This window comes from Gymnogyps californianus, chromosome 5 (assembly GCF_018139145.2).
Source record: "Gymnogyps californianus isolate 813 chromosome 5, ASM1813914v2, whole genome shotgun sequence".
Taxonomy (NCBI): Eukaryota; Metazoa; Chordata; class Aves; order Accipitriformes; family Cathartidae; genus Gymnogyps; species Gymnogyps californianus.
In genome coordinates this window covers 51,631,867-51,656,537 of record NC_059475.1, presented here as the reverse complement: position 1 = coordinate 51,656,537, position 24,671 = coordinate 51,631,867, and the positions used below count along the sequence as shown (strand labels likewise).

Here is a 24,671-nt window from a genome sequence, read left to right as displayed (position 1 = left end):
AGAGAGAAAGGTATGATGGCTCTAGAGACATCACACAGCTGCAGTGCCCGGCATTTGCTTTATCAGCGTACGCTCCTGCCTTGGGTGGTCAAAAACTAAAGTGGGATGCTGGTGTTTCCCATAGCTCCCTGAAGTACACCCTAAGTTACAGTTTTGTGTTTTTTCTCTTTTTCATTAATTTTTAGGTCTCAAATACTCAAATACAACTGCTACAATACAGAGGTGGAAAAATTGAGGGAGCTCTTAAATATGTTTGAAGACCAATGTTAACAAGTGGTATCTAAATTTCTACTCTGCACCTGCGTTCTACCTGATAATAGGTCTCAGCACTTTTTAAAAGATGGAATAAATTACAATTTCCCTTTCCCCTTTCCTTTCTTCCTATACTCCCTTTAACATTCATTTTCCATTGCTATTTCTGCTTCCCCCAGGCTGTGGCCTGGGACTGCTACCTTTCACTGGTACTCAGGCACAGAGGAACAGTAGCAGTGCGCTGAAGGGTGTTATTGGGATGTCTTGCTGGTTAGAAGCTGTGCTGTCACTGCATTGAAACAGCCCGCATTAGGTGCTACAAATGAAACTCCTGGACCTGATTTTTATTTATGCTGATGTTCCAGTATTCTTGTTCATACTCCTTGCACAGATCATTGCTGAGAAAAAAGTAGCCCTTTTTTCCCCACTGATGGAGCCATTTGTACTTGAATTATGAAACGTTATCAGTTGAGCGGCATCATTCTACAACTACTGTTGCATAGCTATTAATGATGTAAAAATGTACAGAAATGCAGAGAAACAGGACCCCGGAGTCATTCTGCAGCTAAGCCTAAATGAAAAATGTGTAGGTGTCTTAGATATGGGGTCGATCAGGGATAAAATGAGAGCTTGGGTTTTGCTTGCAGGTTTTTGTTTTCTGGTCAACCCTCAGACATCTAAGCACCTTTTTCTTTCATCACGTTCATCTTTACTTCAAATGACCAAAACCCCCACTTTGCTTTGTAAATAAACAGAATCCTACCTTTGCAAACAAGAGCAGTGATGACAAAACTGTAGGCTTTAAAGATAAGAGACCGGTTTGTTACAGATCCAAGTTACAATAGCAGGCTTTTGTCCATTTGAAGTCAACATTGATGTTGTTATGCATGTGCTCATCACCCACATAAATCCGGGCAGAAATAAGTCTTTACATTGCAGATCACGGCTGCCGACTGCTCCTAAGTTTGTTACGTCTGAAGCATTCAGATTTGTAATGGTGTCATGACTACCTTGTTCTGCTATTGCTTGTGCTAAGACCTGCCTATATCACCAAGTAAAATGTGATGAGACCAAAACCAACCAAACCAACCAACCTCAGAAAAAACCCAAAGCTTGCACAGTTGATTAATCTTATCAGTGATGTCGGTCAGGCTTGCATATCAAGCTGCTTAAACAACTTATGTTTGAAGCACCACCTTAAAGTAAATGTGAATAAAAGGGAGAAAGTTTTAACCCCTGGATAGCCTGAATTTGCTTTTGGATCTGTAGATAAACTAATTGATTTTATATAGATAACATTTATATCTAGAATGGTTTTTCCTCACTGTCTGGTGGGAGCAGCTGTACAATGAGAAACCAGTTCCTTGGACTGGGCTGACTGCTCCAGCTGCTGGGATACTGGAGTGTGCGATCTTCTGGTTCTTCACCAGAAATTTCACTCTGGATCCAAGAAATGTTCACAGTTATGGTTTAGGCAGACAGACACTTTCTTTGTGAAAGGTCTGTTTTAATGAATTTATTTACTCTTTTTAAGTTCCATCTACCCAGAAAAAAAAGTCATTGATGCTCAGACAGCTCATCAACAGGAAATATGGTCAAGGAACTGTTTATTTTTGTGTTACTCATACTACAGGAAATGAGTGTGTCATTATTTGCACCTTTCTGTGAGGTGATGTCATGACCACTTTCACTGCTGTGGTGTTTAGGTTTTTTTATTTGTGGAATTTAAATGTGAAATTCTTATTAGTCTTCAATCAGACTCATGTTGACCACAAGGTGAGTGGTTTTTTCCACCAAGACAAGCTCTGATGGAGGGATGCAAAATCCTCACATTATCTTACCCACTTTTCAGTGAGCCAGAGCACTCAAGCTGCAGGCCAGATTTACAAGACAGCCAGCTGAGTGCGGCAGATGAAAGGCTAGCGCCCATCTGCACAGCCGCATGAACATGGCTAAAATAAACCCTAGCCTGCTGTCATTGTCAACAAGCGTAATTTATTATTGTGGCCAAGACAGCCAGGAGAGTGCCTTTTGCTTTTTGAGGGAATTATGTTCTGCACTGCAATGCTGATGACTTGTGCTAGAAATTTTGCTTTTGTTTCAGTGGCTTTCTCGAGAGTTTTTTTGAGGGTTTCCCCCCCCCCCCCCCCCCCCCCCAAAAAAAAGTTTATGCTTCACAAGTGAAGCAGTGGTCTGTGTCTATTGGAGCTACTTATAGCTGCAATTGGTCATCTACCTTACAGAATCAATAGTCTTTGGTAGACACTCACGAGCCCCAGGGGAGGCAGGTGGTAGCAGTTGCATGTATGAACTGTAACCACTTGGGTTTGTCCTTGGAGGAAGCAGATTAAGACCAACTCTAAGAGGTATTTGGGGACAGGCTTTATCTGGTTCCTAAGGCTTCTTAGAGTTCCTCACTTACAGCAAGACAACATAACTTCCCAACATTTCCTTAGAACCTGTTGAACTCATTCTGCAGTAATGTGAATGCTGGGTAATAGCTGTGTTCTGATTAGACAAAGAAATTTGGGCTGATTTTGTGCAATGCATGCGCTAACTTCAATTTAAACTTTAATCATAAAATAGACCACCTTTTCTCCATTTGCTGTACCAGATGCCTGATGGGTCTTCTAGTAGATAGTCCTAGTCATCAATCAGTACCCAACTCAATCTTTTTTCAAAACCAAAGCTCGATGGAGAATGCTATGCCAAAGTTGTCATTAATGCAAGAAATTGAACCGTGTATTTTAGCATTGTACGTTTTGAAAATTGTTGCAGTCTTCACTTTCCAGAAATATCAGCTGAATCATGGACAACTAGGATTAAACAGCTCAAGAGCTGCGTATAAAACAAACAAACAAAAGAGCTGCGTATTAAACAGCTCACGAGCTGCCACATGCAGTAGCTAGAGATAAATGTCCTTTTCAGGCCGGAAAGCTGACAGGAGGTTAGGCAAAGACTGAGAGCAGCTAATACTGCAAAATGGCTTTTTTATTCCTTGTACCAACAGGTATAGACAATTGAGTTCATGGCTGAGGGCTGAAGAAGGAACGATCATCTACCAGCACCAAAAGAAATTCTTAGGTTTGGAAAGTTGCCTGTCCACACTCATTCCTTTTTTCACCCTAGGTAATGCAAGGAAAAGGTATGTTTCTTATGTTCTACATTTACTGTAAAAGGAAAAAAGTTGATTGTGAGAACTTCGTGCCTCAATGGGATTTAACATCAAACAATGCCCTCTTCCAGGATGGACAAACAGTTCCATCTCTGCTCTGCAGGTATGTAGTATACCATGTTTTGATGGGGATAAGTTGAATTCTTGCAGACTACAAAATCTTGGATCTTTATAGCAGGACCAAAACTGCACTAGCAATGAATTTATTTATTATAAATAAAAAACAATAAATATTTCATAACTTACTATTACAACTTTCTAAAAATATACATCTAATTTTAATATTCTCAAAAGTTAGTTCTGAGTTATACAATTATAGAGAAAATATACAAAATTTTTTTGATAACTGACACTTTACCCTTTAAAGTCTACATTAATACAGAGATTAATTAATGCCCAATTAACAATATCCTCCTAGAGAGATTTTAGCAGTATTTAAACAGAAATAAACTGAAAATAAAACAAATAACTTACTACTATTTAACAAATGGCAGCTCTGTCCCTATTTAACAGCTAAGTTTTGGCTACTATTATGAATAGTCACGTGAGATCTGAAGGGTGTCTGCAAAGCTTTCCTCAAGATCATCAAGTTCCTTGTTGGCTTCCAAATCGCTGTCACAGGTAATCAAGTTTAAAGTTGCCTCACATGAGGGTGAAGTGTCTGGGTCTTCTTCAGATTTCACACAAGAATTGGACTCTGTCCCAGCATCCCTCATTTCAGCGACATCTTCTGAAACGTCATCCTTGCTCTGTGTCTCCTTTGACCTTTCCCTGCATACTGGTGATTCACATTTGTTTGGTTCCTTTAATGATAAGTCCATCGTCCCAAAGAATTCTTCACTTTTTGTAGCTTTTATTTGCCTCTGACTTTTACTGGTAAACTCAAGCTCTTCCATCGTATCAAACTCTTGCAGATCCGGCGAGTCAAAGGCTTCCCAGCCTGTGTGGATTTGCTCCTCTGCACTGCTGCCCGGGCTGCAGCCGAGGTCTGCTTTCAGTACATCCAACAAGTGGCGCATTTTGCTCTAGGGGGTGAAGGAAGAAAGGCATGACACTTCTCCAGCCCCACGGGGTGTATGTGCCCAGAACTCAGGGCTTAATTCTGACAGAAGGAAAGGGAGGCTGCTTGCAATCAAGTGACTAAATGATACAGCAAGTGTCACCAAACGGAGTTGACTGTTGTCCCTTTTTTGTGACTGTACCTGTGACTCCTGATCTACCATAAGCCATGAGCCTGCAAATCTCCTTTATGGAGAGAGATGCTCCCCACTGAGCATTCTGGTTACCTTTACCCACAAATATACCCGTGCATTTCCACTGTACTTTGGAAACATCGCTGAAGTCATATGCAGAGAGGGAGAATATTATAGGGGCAGCACCTACCTCATCCAAACGGTTCTTATTTTCTTCTATGTGACACTCAAACAGTTGTTCGAGAACTCTACAAATGAACAATTAAATGATTTCACAGGAAGAAAACCAACTTTTAACAGATCTACATAAATTAATGACCTTAGTTTTTTATTTTCATTTCTTAGTGGATCCCATTCAGCTAAGATTGTTTCAATTATGCTCTGTCACAAAGAGGGCTATCTGGAGTCAGTATCCCACTGGACACGTGCTCAGCAGCCAGACCTAGCTTTGGGTAGCAGACGGTAACCATGGGGTGATTTGTAGCACGGCTCTGGGTGTGTTTGGTCTGTTGGGTCTATGCGGTGGGAGGAAACAACAATCCAGTGGTGGTTCTCCTGGCATGCTGAAGTATCCAAAATCTCTTAGATGCACCATAGTGGCTGATAGACACAAGTGTAAATAAAGGGAAGGAATAAAATCCAGCTTCAGAAAAAAATCCAGAGAAAAGTCCTGTCCTGAGAGCTCTCTTCCATTGCTTAAGCAGGATGAGAAAAAATTTCAGCACAGAGGAAGTGTTCTGTGACAACTGAGGTACACAGTCACTGGAACAGATTTCCAGATGGTCAAGTGATTTAATCTAGCTTACATGAGAAATTATTTAAAAAAAAAAAAATTAGTGCAAGAAGGGTTTTAAGGGAAGACAACATTACTGTAAAAAAGAACCAGAGGGAAACTGCTTTTGAAATTTCTCAAAGATTAATTTTTTTATTTAGTGTATTTAACATTCTCATTGAGAGCCTTGACATGAGGAAAAAAAAAAAAGTGCACAGAATAGAAAAACAGCTGGGAACATTATCAACCCAGAGGAAGATCAGAATATTATGCTGAAATTAGACTACCTTGAAAATGGAATTACAAAAATGGGTTAAAATTCTCTATCAGAAATACTGCAGGGTTTTTTTTGCTATAAACTCAGAGTTCTTTATCAGAAAGAACTGGTACGGAAAGGAATTTGGGAGTAGTACTCAAATACATGAATTGTATCATAACATTGTTTAATTATTGAAAAAAATCTGATTTAGCAACTGGTGAACCCTTATCTGAAACAGTATGTAATCCTGACAACCCACGCTGAAGACAGAATTCATACTGGAACAGGAACAAGGACAGAAGGGAGATGGAGGATCTGCTGTGTGAAAGATTAGCAACTTGGTTTATTTAGCAAAACAGATGTTGCAGAGTAAAATGATTTCTTCTTAGCATTATTCCACCTAAGGTTCCAGGTCAGTTTGTAACAGAGGCTTTATCTCACGATACATAGCAGCGGATTGAAGTAGATGACCCACAGGTCTTTCCTAGTTCCCCTTTCTTACATAAAGCAAAAAAGAAAAGGAAACAAAACAAAAGCAAGGGGTAACTGTGTATCTATATATTCTTAAAGGCAAAGAAATGATTACTAAACACTACTTCCCTTTCTTACAGAGTCCATGTGTTTCTGACACAGCATTACAAATTTGAAAACAACCGTAACCTACCTGTTAGAAAATAGCCCAAGGCTAAGAATTTCATTTGTTACATCTTCAATGAAAGCTAAATATAAAAGCTCTTCTTCTCTGCAGGAAGAATAGAAAACCCAACGTTAAATGTTTTAAAATAGAGACACATATTACACAATGTAGTAGGTCCAATCACCTTTATGGGAAATGCCATTAAGAAGATTGTATAGTTCTTGGCACCAGCTGCTATTTTTCAAAAAGGTAATTCTATCAGGACAAACTAAGCCTTTCATTCAATTTGAATAATAATAAAAAACCCTGTGTAAAATATCAGACTGTTAGAAAGGTCACTATGGTGCTTCATGTTTATGCTAACTTTCTGTTGTGGTATAAATTAGCACAGAGATCGTGAGTGAGGAAATCGGCAAATCTTGGAAGTGTTCAGAACCTGCTTTGCACTCAAGAAGAAAGGGGTGCTAACTGGGAAGAAAGTGTAAAATTGCAGTTCAATGCTCCAAGTAAAGGCTTCCAAAGGAGCTTCTAGAGAATCTGACTGCAGCTGAAAATTGCTAGTCCTCCATGGAAGCTCAGAAAAATATAAGTGCTTATTTGACAGCTTCCATTCCTTTCAAACAACAACTCTTTGATGTACATAATCCTTGTTAGTGTGAGATGTGGCTTTCACCTCTTTGATCAAATTTCTCTCTATTTTAATACCTCTTAAAGCCTTGTTCATGCCAATTGCTCTAAATGGGAGACTCTCCAAAAGCTTGGAGTTCTGTTTGGAAAACAACAAGAAAGAAAACCCCAAAAGAAAAGATTGCAGTGCTGTTTTTCTTTCATAGCATCTTTCTAAATATCCCAAAGTATCGAATCAAGCTCTATCAAATCATCCTCCAGTCTTAATAAACAGAAAATAAAAATGGAATACATCTTGCATGACTTTCATTATGTAAAATTTGTCATCCAGCCTGAAGATTGTAATTTTGGTTCCCTCTATGGTCAAGAAAGATATCTATAGCTGATCTTCGATACCTATATTACATCCTTAAAGTTCAGCAAGAACAAGCCTGTCCTAAAGCACAAAGAATTAAATGACTTTCCCGAGGTCACACAATAAAGCATTGCCAGTGTTTCTGAATATAACTCAAACCTCTTCTAATTCTCATCAAATTTCAGAGCAAAAATGCAGTAAGAATGGCCTTCAACTTGATATTTTATTTTGCAAACATTTTCTTCAGAGATTACAGACCAAAAAAGAACTGGAAACGTTTAAAGTGTAGTCACTGGACAAGAAGAGAAGTCTATCTTTCTTCCAAAGTTATAATGAATTTTCTTCATTTTTAGATTCACATGGAAATTTTTAAGTATTATGTAACAATTCATAGTCATGTCAATTCTACTGTAAATTGTGATCGACAGTTTATTCTGAGTCCTCATTTACTGTTTCAAGTTCATCAGTTTTGATGAAATTTCTAGCTTAATGTTGCAAACTAGCAGAAAAATGGTTTAAGCATACTTACTCAGCCTCGACAGTCCTCCTTGCTGAAGACTGCTGAGAATACAACGATGTCTCTCTAATCAGAAAATCAGAGAGTAAGAAAGAGAGCAACATTCTAAACCCCTTTATACCAACTTGCATCTCACTTTCTTCTGGAGCCATGCTGTGCCATTATCCCACTTCCTCTTCGAAAAAACCCCACCAGAACACCCCCAAACCCTGCTCCAGTAGCAAAATCCGCTGCTTACACTGAAGCCTCAAAGACTATGATTCAAGAGTGTTATAACACCTCACTAGCTGCAGTGCGCTAATACCTCGAAAGACCTCCGTGTTACTTCAGATGCTATGCAGACCTCCACTATCCATAAGAGTGCTTTTTTTTATTCAGAGTACAATTTTTTCCTCAGGTAAAAACGCCTTTGTATGAAAAGGCCAGAGAGCAAATCAGCGAGTCATGCATGATACTTAGGTCAGCAATGAGGAGAATCAGCTGCGAGCCCTGGGGTTCTGGCCTGATTTCCAGCACTGTTCTTGTATTGTAGACAATATTCTAAATCTCAGTGTTACATTTTCAGAAAAAGATGTGGGAAATGCCTCTGGTCTGCAGATCATAGATTCAAAAGGCTGGATGTCTGGAGGCCCTTTTTCCTGAAAGGAAATACCAATTGGAATACCAATCCAGTATTTAGTTGTAGTACTGTATCAGAAATCAGTTATATATAGTCTGTAAGCTCAGATGTATGCTCAGATGTACAGAACTAACAGCTGTATTAACATGTCATTGCTCTCACTCCTGACAAAAATACTCATATATTTCAGAGCTCTCTTTCTTAACTGGCTTCCCAGTGGAACTTTATCATAAGAAAATCATGAATTTTGAAGTTGGGAAAGGCCACTGATGTAAAAAAACCCAACCAAACAAAAGTACTGTGAGAAGAGACTTATAAAAAGAAATGGTAGTGAAGGCTTATGGCCCAAGAAGCAGCTGTATAGAAAGCAAGAAGGAATGCTTCAAATATTCCTTCCTGCTGTATATCAGGCACCTTAGGAAGGAGTATGGAAAAGCAGCTATTCCTCTCTCAGGCTCACCCACAGTATATCTTCTATCTTCAGCCTACAACACAGAGACAAAATCTTCATTATCAGTGCAAATACACAGCAAATTTTACCATTAAAATGAACCTAATAACTATCTGTGATTAAGCAGCCCTACAAATTTTATGTCTTTTCTGAGAAACTTTGGGTAAACTGAGACATATGGCAGCAAAGGGTCATCAGCTTTGACATCCAAAATTTTAGTCAGGGGCAACAGGAGATGTGGAACATTTCTCCCCTGACAAGTATGTCAAAGATGAATTCTCTAAAAGCCAGAGAAGGTCGATGTCACCAACAGGAATAAAATTTGGTATGCAAAAACAGGAACCAGCACTCTAAATCACGTCTCTTGAGCTGCTTGCACAAAACTGATGGAACGTAAAATTGCTGACTACCTGCATTTTAAATGATAACACTCTGAAGGGGCCGCTGTAAAGCTACATGACTTACCGTTGTCACTTTTACAACAGCCAAAGAAAAAATCAGATATGACAGTTTTGAAATGAAATCAGAAGTTCTTCATGGAACTGGAGTGAAGCCTTCTGAATAATCATGTAACCTTTTCTTAATGAGGCCAGCTGCAGATGCAGATCAATTCAGGTGGTCTCTCTTCTATTTTCAGTAAAACTATAAATACATATTCTCTCTCACCCCTCTCCTCCAATGAATAAAGCATAATTATTTGCCTTAAGCTAGAGACATGAAGAGTCTGACCCTGTAGCCTTTATTCAGGAAGAAAGTCCAAAGTATTCAAGTACTTCTCTTATGTTTGACAGGGCTGTTTGTTTAAGGACTTGTCTGTATAGCGGCTACAAGATAAAGCACAAAGAAAGAACCTAACTTCTGATCAAATTCTTTCATCCAAATACTAGTACAAATTAAGACAAAATAACTTCAGATTTGAAGTCTTAAGAAGTATTTCAGGTCTTTTGCCTGCTTCCCTCTGCTTCCCAAAGATGCTGGTATTCCATTTCATCTTTAAAATTTAAAAATCTTAAACCACCATACACTAAGGCAATTTCTGAAAGACCAAATAACCAAAAACTAAGTTCAACTGTCACAAACACTTAGCAATTCAAATCAAAATGATGGATGCAAACATTTCTGTGACTACGACAAAAAAATACTAGGAGCTGGTAGAATTTGAAGTGGTGGGATTTTTCATTAAAGTATTCCAGATACATTCAGCCAGACAGAAAGCAAACAGTATCAAGGAAACTTCACCACCTGCTGGTTTGGGTGCTTCCTCAGAGGAAGGGACTCCTTGGTTCCAATTCTTCTGTTGAGGGCTTTTTGGAATATGTTATCCAATGTAAGAATGAAGAAAAAAAAAAATCCTTGAAAAAGAGGTACCTTCTTCTGCTGAAAAATAATGTACCAATTACCTATGTCCTCAACAGATATTTAAGTGACAGTGCACTTGTAGAAACTGTTGAAGAAGAAAAATTTAAAATTTTGTAATATCCTAAGATCTCTTCACATACCTCAATATTTTTTCTTATTGTTTCCACTCGTTCTTCTGAAACTCTCTCTCCTCTACAGAACTAATTCATCTCATGACAATAAAGAAAACGAAACTTAAATCAGTTGTATGCTGCTGTGGCAGAGATGAAGTATATACTCCAAAATGATGGTGAAGGGTGTGGTAAGAGTACCCAGACGACCGATAGATGTATTACCTTCAATGTGATCTTCTGCTGTTCAGTCATAACTTTTCTCTCAGACCCTTTGTCTGCAGATGGAAAGCTACAAAATTTAGAGATGTATTAGTTTTCCAAGAAGGCTACTTTCAAAGTATTCAGGATGAGAATACCAGTACCACTGTGGATATTTCCCATCAATCTGAACAGGGCCTAGTACTAAAATGTCTCGGACAGTTTAGCAAATTTCTGCCAGACTTCCATTCACATAATAAAACTTAAGTTATAGTTCATTTTGAAGGATGACAACAGTCATACATAGGTGATCCAAATCCATTATTTGGCTGCATATTTACAGGGGATAGCTAAATTATCCAAAATAATTGTTCAGAATTGAGAACAGAGATGATCCTATACATTAAAAGTGCACCAGGAAAATATATGATCCACAGCCAGAAAATCAATAGTTGCAATATGGAGCCAAAGCTATCATAATTCCAGTCTTACGAAATTCCTACTTTGTTCTAGGACAAAAACAGAGTTAGACATGCAGGCACTGAGGACACAAAAGAGAAAAGATTTCTCTTTATGAGGTAGTATCAGTAAAAGCAAAACTAAATCAAAACTGTTTAATTTGCTAAGAGGGAGTTCAATGTAAGAGAAGGATATTAATTTTGTGTAAAGTATTTCACATAGGATACATCTGAAGGCATTTAAATTAAAACGATAAAAAGACAATGAAGAGCTGCATTCAAGAGTTTAAAAAAAAAAAAAAGATCTTTGCATGATGTATTAATTAACAAATTGCAAAGTATGAGACTACAGGGGCAAGTTGGGAACTACTTAATTCTTTAGAAGACAGCACAACTATACACCAGAGAGAGAAAAGAAAAGAGAGAGGGAACGACTGTCCCCAGCAGATGCGAGAACCCACAGTTTGGATTTAGTGGCACTTTGTATCCAATTTGTATAGATGAAACCAGTTGCTCCAGAGAGAAGACAACAAAATATGCCAGTGAAAAAAGGAAAATCACATTCTGTTCTAGCTTTTGCTAAGGCATATCTAGAGCAATTTCAGAATAATTATTCTGGTTTTATACAAATGTAAATGAGAGCAAAACGTGTTGCGTTTATGAAGATACTGTTATGATAACATCTAAATTCCACAGTTTCAAAATAAAGTTTTAATCTCTGTACCTGATCACATCAGTCTGCGTTTGAGCTTCCACATGCTGCTTGCAGTGATTTTTCCTTTTCCTTCGAGCAGGAGTGTAATACCTGTACTCTGACAGGAAAGATTTAGCATCTGATATTAAGGTGCGTGGAGTAAAAGGTTTTCGGCTATCAGTAAAGAATTCAGAGTGCCTGTCTAGAAGATCCCCACTGCATACTTTGGAGTTGCTTCCTTGACACCTCTGGGAACAACTAATGCTCACAAAACTATCAGTGAAGCAACTGCATGAAAGTCCAGAGCGTTTTCTTGGTGTACTTGATGTACTGACACTTGAGTTTGAGTTAGATGCGTTAGACGTATTCCGAGAATCTTTTCTGGCATATTTTACGGGACTGGAGTGAACCAAGCCATGCTCGCCATAAGGAGACACTGCTCTTGATAGGTACTGTGCCTGCCGAGCGCAGGGCAAGAGACCGTCTTTGTCTTCTGCTTCCAAGAAACTCTAGAAAAAAATTAAAACAAGATTTGATTGCTTTGCAAGTTACCAGCTTTGCTTAAGTTGGTACTCCCAGCTATTATTGTTACCAACTTGGAGGTATTTTCTATGTAAAAACTTTCCATTTTTGTAAAATCAAACTGGTTTCAGAGCAGCTCCAGTGCTAACAGATTTTTAAAACCTAGTCACTGGAAATAAGAGAGTAATAAGAAAATGGTTTGCTTCAGTAGCAAAACATTGGTGCTTTGTTACACAATATTGATGGCTGTATCAAACCAAGAGTTTTAATCATTTTAGTCCAAAGGCTCAATACATTTTTAAAAGTCAAGGATTTCAGGTGATGGTAGAGAAATGGTATTACTGCTCCTGCTTCTTAACTGTTCAACACATTAGAGTTTAAAATGTACTTCAATTCTCAGAAGCAAACTCATATTTAGTTTTAGTTTAAAAGAATACAGTTAAAAGGCTACTTTGTTGTTTGGACAACAAACTAATAGAGACAAATCAGTAGTTCATGGTGGTATGGCTACGATAAGATGTAGGCAGCGTGTGGTTCAGACTAAAATTATGGTCAGCTAACTCACTCCTCACCAAAAGAAGCACAATGTAAGTATTTTATATGCAGGTTGAAGTCCAGGTGTCAACTTTAGTGAGTAAGAATGCCTAATTGCGGTTTTCAGTAACCATCTATTTTGTATAGAATCTAGCCAAATCTCATTAATGTGGAGGACAATCAATACAAAATGGGAAACCTTACAGCAAAAGCTCATCTATGCATCTCTTCTTTTTCTCTTTGAGATCTACAAGGTTATTTTTAAGTCTTGAGTAAGTTAAAAAGTTAGTGAAGCACTGCAACAAATATTAAGAGTCGTTAATAAGGAGGAAGCCAAGCATACCAGAGACTAGTGACGACCATGAACATAAATCTGTCCTGTGGAAGGTGATGGGGAATTTTCCAACACATTCAATTTTAGAAGGGCTGAGTCTTATCAGAAACGTAATTTTAATGCCAGGGATAAGAAAACAGTTGATAACCTAAAAATCAAAATTTGAAAACTAAGTCTATCATTGAGAAAGGTTAAAGAATGAATTACTTGGAAAGACCATGCTATTTTTCTGCTTTCTGAAAAAAAAATCTTCACGCTTAAAAATTCAACATTATTCCTGAATTGTATTACGACACTGTGGCAAAGTCAAGTAAGACAGAAACACAACTAAATCTAAGTGACATCTTAAGCTTTTTTTTGGTCATAGAGAGAATTTCAAAAAATTTGGAACTCCAAAGCATAAATACCTGGACAGGGTACGTGCACTAGTAAACGTGCTTTACAGTGTGTCTCAAAAGTTAGGAATCATCTTAGCAAGACAGCTGTTGTATATTAAAGAAGATTAAACCAGAAGCCTAACAGCAAACAAAATTTTGTATGAACTAACTTATTTCATCCACATGTATAACTATTTATGCAACTGAAGTTCTGTTACGCACAACTGTATGATGGGGAAGAGATGACTCACATTGTGTGTACTCAAACTACCTAGCAGCACAACTCCCAGAGACAGTGCTTGCACCTAGGTCCTGCAACAGTGAGGGAGACAAGCTGAGGACAGTGCAATCAGTATAGTACAAGGCAAAATAACAGCTAAAATAAAACGACATCTGAGAAAATCCAATTCAAAACCAACACCTAACAAACTCAAATTAATTCCGTTTTAACTAACTAGCCAGACTTTTAAAAATAATTATTTTACTTTCCTTACACTCAGGCAGTTCATATAGCTCCACATCAACAGCAGCAAAGTGCTGCAAGATTTAAGAGAATGTATACAAGTAGAGGTGTTTCCTAAGAAGAAAATTCAATTTCTAAGGCCAATTAAGGACCAGATTTTTAACAAACCTGAAGTTTAGGTTCAGATAGGCTAACACAGAGATTAACTTGTTGATGTACCTCCACAATCTGAACAAAGAACAGGAAGACAAGGAGAGACCTATACAGGCCATAAAGCTCTGGGAGAAAGGGAAGCTGATTTCCATATGTGTTCCATTCATCTCTATTATGCTTCTATCAAACAAGTAAAAAGTATTAAGTAGAAGCATTACGTTACTGAAGTCACTGAAGGAATAGCTCCCCTATAGAAAGCCCGAGAAAAAGTGGATCCAGTATGATATGAGTTAAACATATGCTGTGATATGCATTTATTTATGACATACAACCCTAACTGCCAGTTGAGAAGATTCACAGATTCACCCAGCAGCCCATCCTGATTTTACAATTAATCCATGTGGAAATTATTTTGAGAGACTAACACTGAAGCATGGATTCAGTGGATTTCCAGTGGTGCCTCATTGCCTGAGCACAATGTAAACCTGGAGAAAATCCTCAAGAACACTTCACCTTTTGAAAATAATCAGATGATTAAGATGTGGATTGAAGGTTGGATTTGTGACTTTCCCCACCAGTAAGTGACAATGGACTGAATGCCAACAAACCCGGCAAAATCAACTGTAAAAGAAAGTATCCATGGGAGTTCTGCAAGATAATCAGTACTTGTGAGACTTTTGAAGTCTCCTACTGGGGGAGGTAGGGAGGGGAAAAAACGCAAACAACCAAACTTGGAAATCCTTATACATTTGTTGAAAATTCATAACATTGTAACCTACTAATATATAGTATAGGATAGTAATATATTACTAGTAAACTAGTACAGTATATTAACCTATGTAATTCATAGTATAGCTTGTAAATATACAGATTTTCTATTCTATCATTCAAATCCTAAAAAAGGTGTTCTTAAAAGTTCTAAGCAATGACTCTTACTGTATAAATGCTGCATTTTCTCATAACACTACCACTGTTATTGCTTTGAATCTACACTATTCCATTTTTTCCTTTTCAGAACCACTTAGTATTTTAAATTAAAACTCAAGATGATGCATATACGTTTTGTGGCATGTAGTAAATGCTATTTAGAGGAATATTAAAAAATGCAGAAGTTTACCATCAAAATTAAGTCACAGATCACACTTCTGTCATACCATATACTTCCTTCACAACAATTCCACACAACAATTTTCTCCCACATCAGTAAGACCTACCTATGCTATTCCAGTACCCAAAACATCCATAGTTGCTGACACCTAATGCAAAGAGGTATTTTTTTTTTTAGTTAGCTGAGCCAAAATAAGCTCTTCTTGATGGTGTCTCATGTGAGCCAACTTTATTTTACTACTACAGCATAATTAAATGCTGAACTGATAACATGCAGTAACAATGCCAAACAAATGTCTGTGTTAGCAAGCAGTATAATAAGGCTTACCGGTGTGATTGTTTGCATATAAAGTACTTGCAGTGGTAGTTCAGCGCTATAGAAAACAGATAAGACTGGAAAATTTCAGAATCCACCTATACAGATGTTTTGAAAAGCTAATTCCATACCCTTCAGTGTATATGATAAACAGCTTAATTTTTCTTGTATACTTTTTACTCTCAGTGACTAAAACTGTTCATGGAGCTACAATATAAATCTGATTGTAGAAGCATTTGTGAACATATGATGACTGGTGCCCGGCAATACACAAAACAATAATAAAAAAGATATTAAGTGATGTTAGCCAATTGGGTAAATATGGCAATATCCTAAATTTAAGCATTCCTTATTTATGAGGAAGCTTAGGGCAGTTCTCTTCTCCTCCTCCTCAAACATATCATAAGTAGAACAGACCAAGCAGCTAAGGTAATGACTTGATAGAACTGGAAACCCAAGCCGTATTTGTGTCAGTCTTGAGATGTACTCATTCAAGTACTGAGAAAGAAGAATGTCTTTTGAAGCCCTTATCCTGGGGTAAACCTTTACTGCCCAAACAGGTAGGCAGTTCAGCCTTTGGATACACAAAGAAACAGTATCAGGAACAAGGAACTATGTTGGTGACTTCAAAAAGATTTTAAGGAGTGTCAGAGAATGCTGTTTGTCTGCAATTTGTCACCAAGCTTTCAGAAAATTATTTGTACACCTGTGTTGGTATAGGCAAGTTAACTGTAAGCAAGTATGTTCATTTTCTTCTCTAATTTGTATCTATAAAAACATCAGATGCTTAGCTGGGAAAAAAAAAGACGACAAAAACATGCCTACAAATACACAGTAACACACTGATTGAAAGATATTTAGCTCTATTCTTCAGGCACAATTAAAAAAAATTATTCCATGGAAGTATCATAGCTTTGGACATTAGCACTATCAAGAACTATAACTAATGTAATTTGGAGTTAAGAATCTTGACACCTATCTTGCTTAGTAATATATGTTCCTATTCTATTGATTCAACCAACTGCAATTTGTTTTGAAAGATACAAATTTACTCAGTGATACATTTCAGCAATAATAACCCCCTTAAAAAGGTTTCATAAATTACATATTTATGCTTCAATTTTGTTAGTCACAAAACTGGGGTAAACAGAGTATTACTTGCAGCAAGCTTGTATAGAGAGGACCCCTGAATCTTCACGGACTCTGTGGAAGAGAAAGTTCAGTAAAAACAGATCAAAGCATACCGCTGTCATCTGATGGGCAAGAGAAGTAACACAGAGAAAGAATCTAGATTTCTCTCTAAGTTACTTTTACTTTCTAAAAGAAGTTTAGTTTCTCAACTCAAAAGCCACTGAGGTGTCAGCTGCCTTATAAAAACCAAACTTGTAAAGAAAGCTTGCTAAATCTATTTTCACATAAAAGGTCCAAAGGCTCCTCTCACTGGGGTCACTGAAGTTACACCAAGATGAATTTAAGTCTTGAAATTAACTTGTTCTTGTATGAAAAGGTCTTCCAATAGAATAGTTCATCTACCATCATAAATGAGATCAGAGAGACACTTTATAAACTGCACTGCCAAGATACAGAAGCTGCAATTTTGTAACAAATGAGCATCTGATTCTTTTAACTTGAGACAGTTCCATTTATAAGCCACTTTAATATTGCTGTAAGTGGGCTGAGCACCTGCTCTCCGCTGCCTGGACAGAGCAAAGGTCTCCTGTAGTAAGCGACAAGCTGCCTTTACAGTTGCTGCTCTCATAACCCCCTTGTATGTCATCTGTTCATTTCATTACATGCTTCGATAATTAGTTAAGAATTGAGAAAGGCAAGAGAGAAAATTCACATAAATACGTGAACAAATAAGACCTGTATGACTATAATCAGTTTGCATACTGGCATCAGTAACAGGCATTTTTCTCATTCAAAACTATGTTCCTGTTACATTCTTTCCTTTTGTGTGTGTGTGGTATTCAACTGTATAATATGGTATGTTCCTACTTTCATCAAATACTGTGATGTTATTAATAAGGGGTATTACTGAATGTGCACATGAAAATGTATTAATTCAAACAACCAGCATGAGAGGTGATTGTCACTATGAAGCCTGAAAGGAAACCTGTACTGAACATTCCTGATGAAAATATCTTTCTTTGACGCTCAGAAGGTTCTTCTGCTTTCTTTAGTCACTTATATCTCTCATTCTGACAGAACTAATTCAAGCACAATACATCTTCAGACTGTTAATATCATAACAGTATAATAAATCTTTAAATATAAAGCATTTGAGTAGGCAATTCACATAGCCACGCATGTGTGCTGCATACAAAATTAACAAGAGAGATTAGAAACAGTTAATGTTGTTTCCTAATCTGTTTCATATGCACAAGCAGATTGTCATAACTGTCATTCTTAAGAAATCAAAAAAGTCTCAAAAAACAGGCTGAAAGGGATCTTGAAATATCAAGGCAATGGCAATCATACTTCAAATGGTTAAAGAGAAAATTTACCCTCCTATGGAGCAGCCTTCCTCCAACTGACTTTTGGCATGGATTAATTTCTTTAAAAAATTTCGTTGGCAGCCAGAAATGCCTATTAATGGGATTATCTGAACATGGCTATGAAATACCAAGTCTTGCTCAAATCAGAGATTTTACTCATGGCCAGCTCAATTCAGGTTTTCTTGCTTCAGAGATAAGTCATATTGAGCTTCACGAAGTTTGACCCGCTGAATCACTCAGATGAATGTTTAAAAACCCAAATTGGCTTTGTACAGAAAAATAAAAATTAAAAATCTAGGGATTTCACTAGGATATAGCTTTCCATCCCTGGCAGCAGGTGGAAAGACTACATGGTAGGGGCACTCTATGCCTAGATGTCACGGTATTTTCCAGACTGTGTCCAACAGCCTTTTCTATTGTGAGAAAACTTAGTGTAATTCATTAAAGAAGGAGTATATATAAGTAATTTGCTGCCAGATAAATGAGTGGATACCCACAAATGTGCTGCTTATCCATCCTCAAGCTTTTCAGTCTAAATAAGTCTCTAAATACTCACTTAAAAATTACATGTTCACAAAGATGCACAAACACAAAGTTAGCAGCCCTTTCAGTATCCGTACCTGTACTTCATCATCCTATTTTGATTAACTTTCACACACGGTGTCAACCATCATTATTACTCTACGTGGAAAGAGAGGAGCAGAAGAGAAGTACAGCTGTCCCCAGGACATCTTATGCTTTCCCTGCCCCTCTACTTGACTGTGAGAGATCAACTACTGTCCTTGAAGTAATTGAGTTGCTAGCGATCCCATCCAAAGAATGCTCCATTGTGCCATTTGAAAATAAGCCTGCTCCTTCGCTTCTCACTTAGGTCCTCTGCTAAGAGTACACAAATGCATGACACACCATAAACATCTATCACATCTTAACCCACAGCTCTAGATGGAATATTTTTCTCTCTGTGATCAAAATACTCTCTTTGATTAAAATCACTGATTACTTCAAAAAGTCAGTAAGGAAATCTAGGTAACCACAACAGAAATAACTTTCTCAGTTCATTATATATCATAGCAGATTCTCACATTACAGTAACTTTACATTTATAACTAGATATAACAGATAAAGAATTCATCGTTCTTGTGCATTTAAACCCTTGTACAAAACAGTCAACAAGCAGGCCAGTCAGGTTCAAGACACATTATAGCTATTCAGTTTCATAGTCTGCTCAGTGTACAATAAAATACACTGACTAAATCACAGAGGTTTTAAGAAATTTATGAACACGTATTATATAATTCAGAGGAATTCTTTTTACTACTTTTTGGTTTTACCATGCACAAAGCATAGTCTCAATTGAAAACAACTTCTGTGCTCTATTGCAGCATTAAATAATAATAAATGCAGCTACATGAAAAATGAAAATGATGAAATAAAGGCACCAGACTTACCAGAATGCATAAAAAGTGAATGCTCATGAATGAAGCCTTTTGAAAACAGAAAGTCACATGCATACATCAAAGCTGCTTACCATGTATTTAGCCTATAATCTAGTCAGACATTGACCTTGTCAGAGTTACAAGGGTTATTATATTTTTATATATGTATGTTACTCTTAAATTGATAGACATTTTACAAGAGCCACATTTTATTAGGCAAGAAATTATGCATTATGAAAGTAATTTCTTTAACTTTTGTATTCTTACATTTAAATGTAACAGTGGCAAAGCCAGGAGAATTCTACTTGTCTCTTTTTCTTACATTCCTCCTGTAATGTTGTAAGATGCTTATTAAGCACAGGACCACATTCTACTCTTGCCATTACCTCCTTGGAAACCTGGAGTATCCCAAGGTTGACTGCTTCAAATTTGTGCTGAATCTCATCCCAACCCAGGAATATCCTAATTCAACAAAACAATTTTTGGAGCAGTTCCACAAATAGAGGATGTATAATCAGCTTTTTCCTAATGGCAACAGTGATAGCAATAATATGATTACTGTGTGGCAAAAATCCTCTCCATTGTCATATGCTTTAATAGGCATCCTTAGAATTTGTTTTCCCACTGCCACCTATTGATATATCCTGATGGCTAGAGAAATACAATTAGAATGGCTAACTCAGCCTCACAATGCATTAGAGGACGTCTAATCATTGAAATATTGTGTATAAATAAGCATAGGAAATCAATGTATATTTTCGCAAATGAAGTAAAGTTTAAATAGAGCTTCATTTTTAGCACAAAAATATGACAGCCCAATTACTTCCACTGCCTACCCTTCTACTAGAAGGCTCACTTACAGATTTTTGCTTCTTACTAACTCACTGGTGCTCTTGTTTATACTACAGTGAAACATATTTTGTAAGTCCAGCAATCAATGATTTGATTAACAAAGTGCCAAATAGTATTTTAGTGAAGATTACTCTTTGCATTTGTAAAGTTAAAAAAAAAAAACCTAGAGGCAAAAGAAGTATTTTATCCAAAAATTACTTTTTATGTGTGGTTAAACATTAATTTGCCAAGCCTCCCAACATCACTTTCTAAAATATACTTTTCAGTTGATAACTTGAAATTCAGACTCAGTTAGTTTGTTGAAGTATACCCTGAGGCCAGCAAACATAAGGAAAGCTGCAGTTTCTGTTGGCATGATACAGACTACACTTTCAAGATAAATGTTGGTGGGAAGGCACCTGTAAGTAATTAGAAGAACTGGGACAGATATTATTTTAGAAACATCTTGTTTTGCAAAGATTAAAACAAAGGAAAAAAGCAACAGTCTGTTATAATGCTATATTAAAGACCACAAGTGCATCCTTTCATTTTAAAACTGAGAATTTATGCAGTAATTAGAGATACATTTTAAGCACGGTTTACTTGGTCTCGCAAGGAAATAATTTAAGGAACTTCTCCTGCCCCCAGTTTGCAGAAAATAACATGGAAGGACAAAAATGGTATTAATAAAAAAATAAAATTTGGATTTTAAATATGACATTTCCTCCCTTTTCTTCATGCCTGCACTTTCATCCATAACTAAGAGCCATGTACTGAATTTCAAAGCATTATTTCTCTGCACTGCAGTAAGGTCACACTCAGACTGCCTGCTGCAAAAACCAGTCACACAGAAAGAAACTAATGGTGACTTTTCTGTACTACTTGGAAATGTTCTCCAGCTCTATGGATATTTAAACAACACATGAAGCATTTGCTGTTAAAATCAACAGAGTTAAAACATCATTCTGTTTTAAGTTGCAATTGCTCCTATACAGTGATGAACAAGAGAATGTAATCTATTAGGCTATTTATTTATTTATTATTTGGAAATATACACCACATATCTGGATGAAATGCCAGCCAAAATAAGTGAACCTATGTATATAGACAGAAAAGCACTTATTTTGATGGCTTAAGTACTATTTTCACTTTCAGTAACTGCAATTTCAGCATGTAGTATACTGTTAGATATGAAATGTATTTCCAAAGTAGGACCTTGGATACAGAAAAAAAAAAGATTCTCGATTCTTCTGCTAGGAGGGTTAGTGGTAACTAGAGTTCTGCCTTAGGAAATGGTAGAAAGCTCTGGAGTGACAGAGAGGACATGGGAATTTCAGCTGAGATGAAAGCGAGAGAATTCAGGGGTAACTAGAGCTTGAATTTACCACAAGCACTCTTCATCCAGATACCTGCCATCTTTGTCAGAAGGCCGAGACGTGCATTTGGTGTTGGGCACAGGCCAGGAAGACCCTTGTCTATTTTCTGCTGCTTGAAATATGCCAGCCCTCCCTCCAGAGCTGCTGCACAGCAGTGATCAGCTGTTATTATGGGAGGCAAGTAGACTATGATATCTGCTAAACAACATTAAAATATCTACCTTTCCAAAAGAGGATGGCAGCAGCCTTCCACTCTCTCTGGAGCTGGATCGGGAGGCAGTTTTACCCACACTCATTTCCTCTTCACACCTGGCTATCTTCTTTTTCAGTTTCTCTCTTCTTTGCTGGTCAGCAACTTAGGAAAGAGACAAAGTTTGTCAGATCCAAACTGAAATATTATCCTTTTTTTATCATAAGTGATTTGAAAACATCATAGGGGTTTCCAAATGCTCAGCAAAATCAGACTATTGAGATACATTCCACTTCCAACGCACAGCAATTATAAAAAATTACCTCTATTCTTGGAAGAAAAATATTAAGAGTATGCTGGTAGCTGAAGCTGTATCTCAGCTGAAGCTGTACCTTAGCTTCTCTGAAGTATTCTCATCTCACAACTAATAAACCACTATGCAGGAATTCCAAAATCAGTATTGCTAACAGAGCACTCTGCTCAAAAACTCACAAGTTTGCTCTCAATTTTTTACGGATAGAACTCCTTTGACTGCACTCTCATTCAGTATTTCAGAAAACAAACACGTTTACTGTTAGTAAATTTGACATGTAAAAAATCCATGCTCACACCATAGAAAAATAGCGAGTAGTCTCCCAGGTACAGAAATCCATGGCAAAACAAGAAAGTTCATGTCAAGAACATAAAAAATGAAGGCAAACACTGTGAAAGGCCCACTGTCAGATCAGGAGGGGAAATTGTTATCAGTCTACATTGGTCTGCAGTCCAAGACCTTGTTCACAGTGTCCGTGCAGCACAGAAGATGAGTTAGGTATCTATGCCATCAGATAAAGAGAGGAGCCCAAAAGATGGGTAAATTTTCTGTGTTCGAATTTGCTATCAGTCACCTACATCTGATATCTTGCATAATACAGTCCAAAGTTTTTGTATATTGTGAGCACCCAGGTGCCACAGATGAAGTTCACGAAGTTGAAAAATCCAAATGAGGCTGATGAAAAACATTAATAATTTCATTTCCAAATGGGAAAGAAGAGGGTTTGTATAAGCAAGCACACTTTTGAAGTCTGTATACGCAATGAAACCTGTTTTAACTCTTGACTACATTTCTCATTCACTTAACACAGACCCAAGTGTATGAATGGTTTGTTTGATACAGACACACAGACAGAAAGACCTTTGCAGATTTCTTCTTCGGTTTCATAATGTATTTATATCATACTCTGGTAGACCCCAATCTTCACACACACTACTATACTTAACGCATGGAAATGTAAATAACTTCGTGGATTGGTGCGGTACATTATTCTAGACAGGTGAGAACTACAGCAATCTGAGGACATTTAATCAACCTTTAAAATATATTAATCTGTGTACATTAACCCTACAGACATGTTAATCTCTAGGAATTATTTAAGTACGTGTATTCATTTTATTAAACATTTTAGTCCCCTTTTAAACGAGAAATGATTCTTTCAGATGCAAAATCCTTGCTCTCATTCCTCAGGGAAATCCCTCTTTCTCTTTCTTTCAATTCTTACAATTGATATGTAAAATACAAAGTAATTTCTTTTATGGCTGCTGATATATTCAGCATATTCCATTAGAGTACTTACAATATGAAGTTGCTTTTACTACTGGAAAAACATTAGCTGAAGTTAAGATATGCTGAATTCTACAACTCTCAATTAAAAATAGGCCTTGTAACAGAAGAAAAAAATACACTGTACCATTAAATAATTAAAACTCAATATTTTTCTTCCTACCTTAAATTATTATTATGTGGCTATTCTAAATTACTATTATTTCTAATTGTGTTTGTCTTAAAAGTTACAGATGAGCACTCAAAAATTAGCTACAGGTCAGAAGTTTTATATGTTTGAGATAAATAATTACTCACGCTGGGCCAACAGAGTGTGTCTGTGTGTGCACATGCATGGAAGCTGTAAAAACTCAAGTCTTGCCTACTGCTCAGGTAAAATGGTGATGGCTGAAATGAGTGTTGAATAAATACCTAGGGAAATAATGAATGAATGAGCGCTCTACAAAGCAGAAATGCAAGTCATACAGAAGTATGGGTGTCTCGTTCTGTAAGTGCAAGTAGATGCCTGAAACAGAAATTTCCTTACACTCAAGTGCTTAGGTGGCAAGTGGGTTTGTCTAAGACAAGATAGGCTTAATCACTTCACTGCATGTTCTACCTGCATACCATGGCTTAACAGGAGTTTCTGGGCAAAGTGCAAAGCAGTGTGAATATTATTGCAAAATTGAGTTCTCGTGTTGTCCTTATTCCGCTCTTTACAGGATGAAGTCTGAGATTTAGCATACATGGACAGACTCTGCCTTTACTACTGGCGTTCAAAGCTATAAAAGCCAACTACTACAAAATTCCTCCAGTACTGTGTGCTACGACTGTTCTCAGCCAAAGCACGGCTTGTGCCCGTGAGTAAAGAAAGAAAGAACAGTAAGTATGCCAGCTAAGGCTATCTTTGGATGTCAGAATGACCCATTGGGACTACTGTCACCTGCATGGGAAATGTAAAGTCTTTGCCTTGCACCAGTCATATAGTAAGCTTAGCTCAGCTAATTCATTAAGTGCGTTCCAAAAGCTATAAAGTCACTCACGCATACTGAAAGGCAGAGCAGATATATGCAAAACAGAACGGCAGAAAATCCCAGCAGTGTACCCATCTTGTTGCCAAATTAGGGAATTTTCAGGCTAGATTGGCTGTAAGAGCTAGGAACTGTGAAACCAGCAAAGCAAGAGATAAAGAAATCCTTCTTGAAAGGAGTTAATGTAGATGTAAACAGACAGCTAGATGTAAGTTAGGATAGCCCTGATGCAGTCAGCAAGTAAC

The 24,671-nt window shown here is 37.2% G+C and overlaps 1 protein-coding gene across 2 annotated transcripts in view; it reads right to left on the bottom strand.

Moving 5' to 3' along the window:
- Nucleotides 1–3,726: 3,726 nt before the first annotated feature.
- The window catches only part of SPATA7 (spermatogenesis associated 7), a 43,861-nt gene continuing 22,916 nt past the window's right edge, over nucleotides 3,727–24,671 (bottom strand). For both annotated transcript variants that reach the window (XM_050897846.1, XM_050897847.1), the window contains exons 5-12: nucleotides 21,848–21,981; nucleotides 11,710–12,188; nucleotides 10,552–10,618; nucleotides 8,821–8,891; nucleotides 7,800–7,853; nucleotides 6,316–6,393; nucleotides 4,811–4,868; nucleotides 3,727–4,452 (exon numbers count right to left, since the gene is read on the bottom strand). In XM_050897846.1, the coding sequence (XP_050753803.1) occupies nucleotides 3,958–4,452; nucleotides 4,811–4,868; nucleotides 6,316–6,393; nucleotides 7,800–7,853; nucleotides 8,821–8,891; nucleotides 10,552–10,618; nucleotides 11,710–12,188; nucleotides 21,848–21,981 (1,436 nt within the window). In that variant the 3' untranslated portion in view covers nucleotides 3,727–3,957. The remainder of the gene's footprint in view (nucleotides 4,453–4,810; nucleotides 4,869–6,315; nucleotides 6,394–7,799; nucleotides 7,854–8,820; nucleotides 8,892–10,551; nucleotides 10,619–11,709; nucleotides 12,189–21,847; nucleotides 21,982–24,671) is intronic.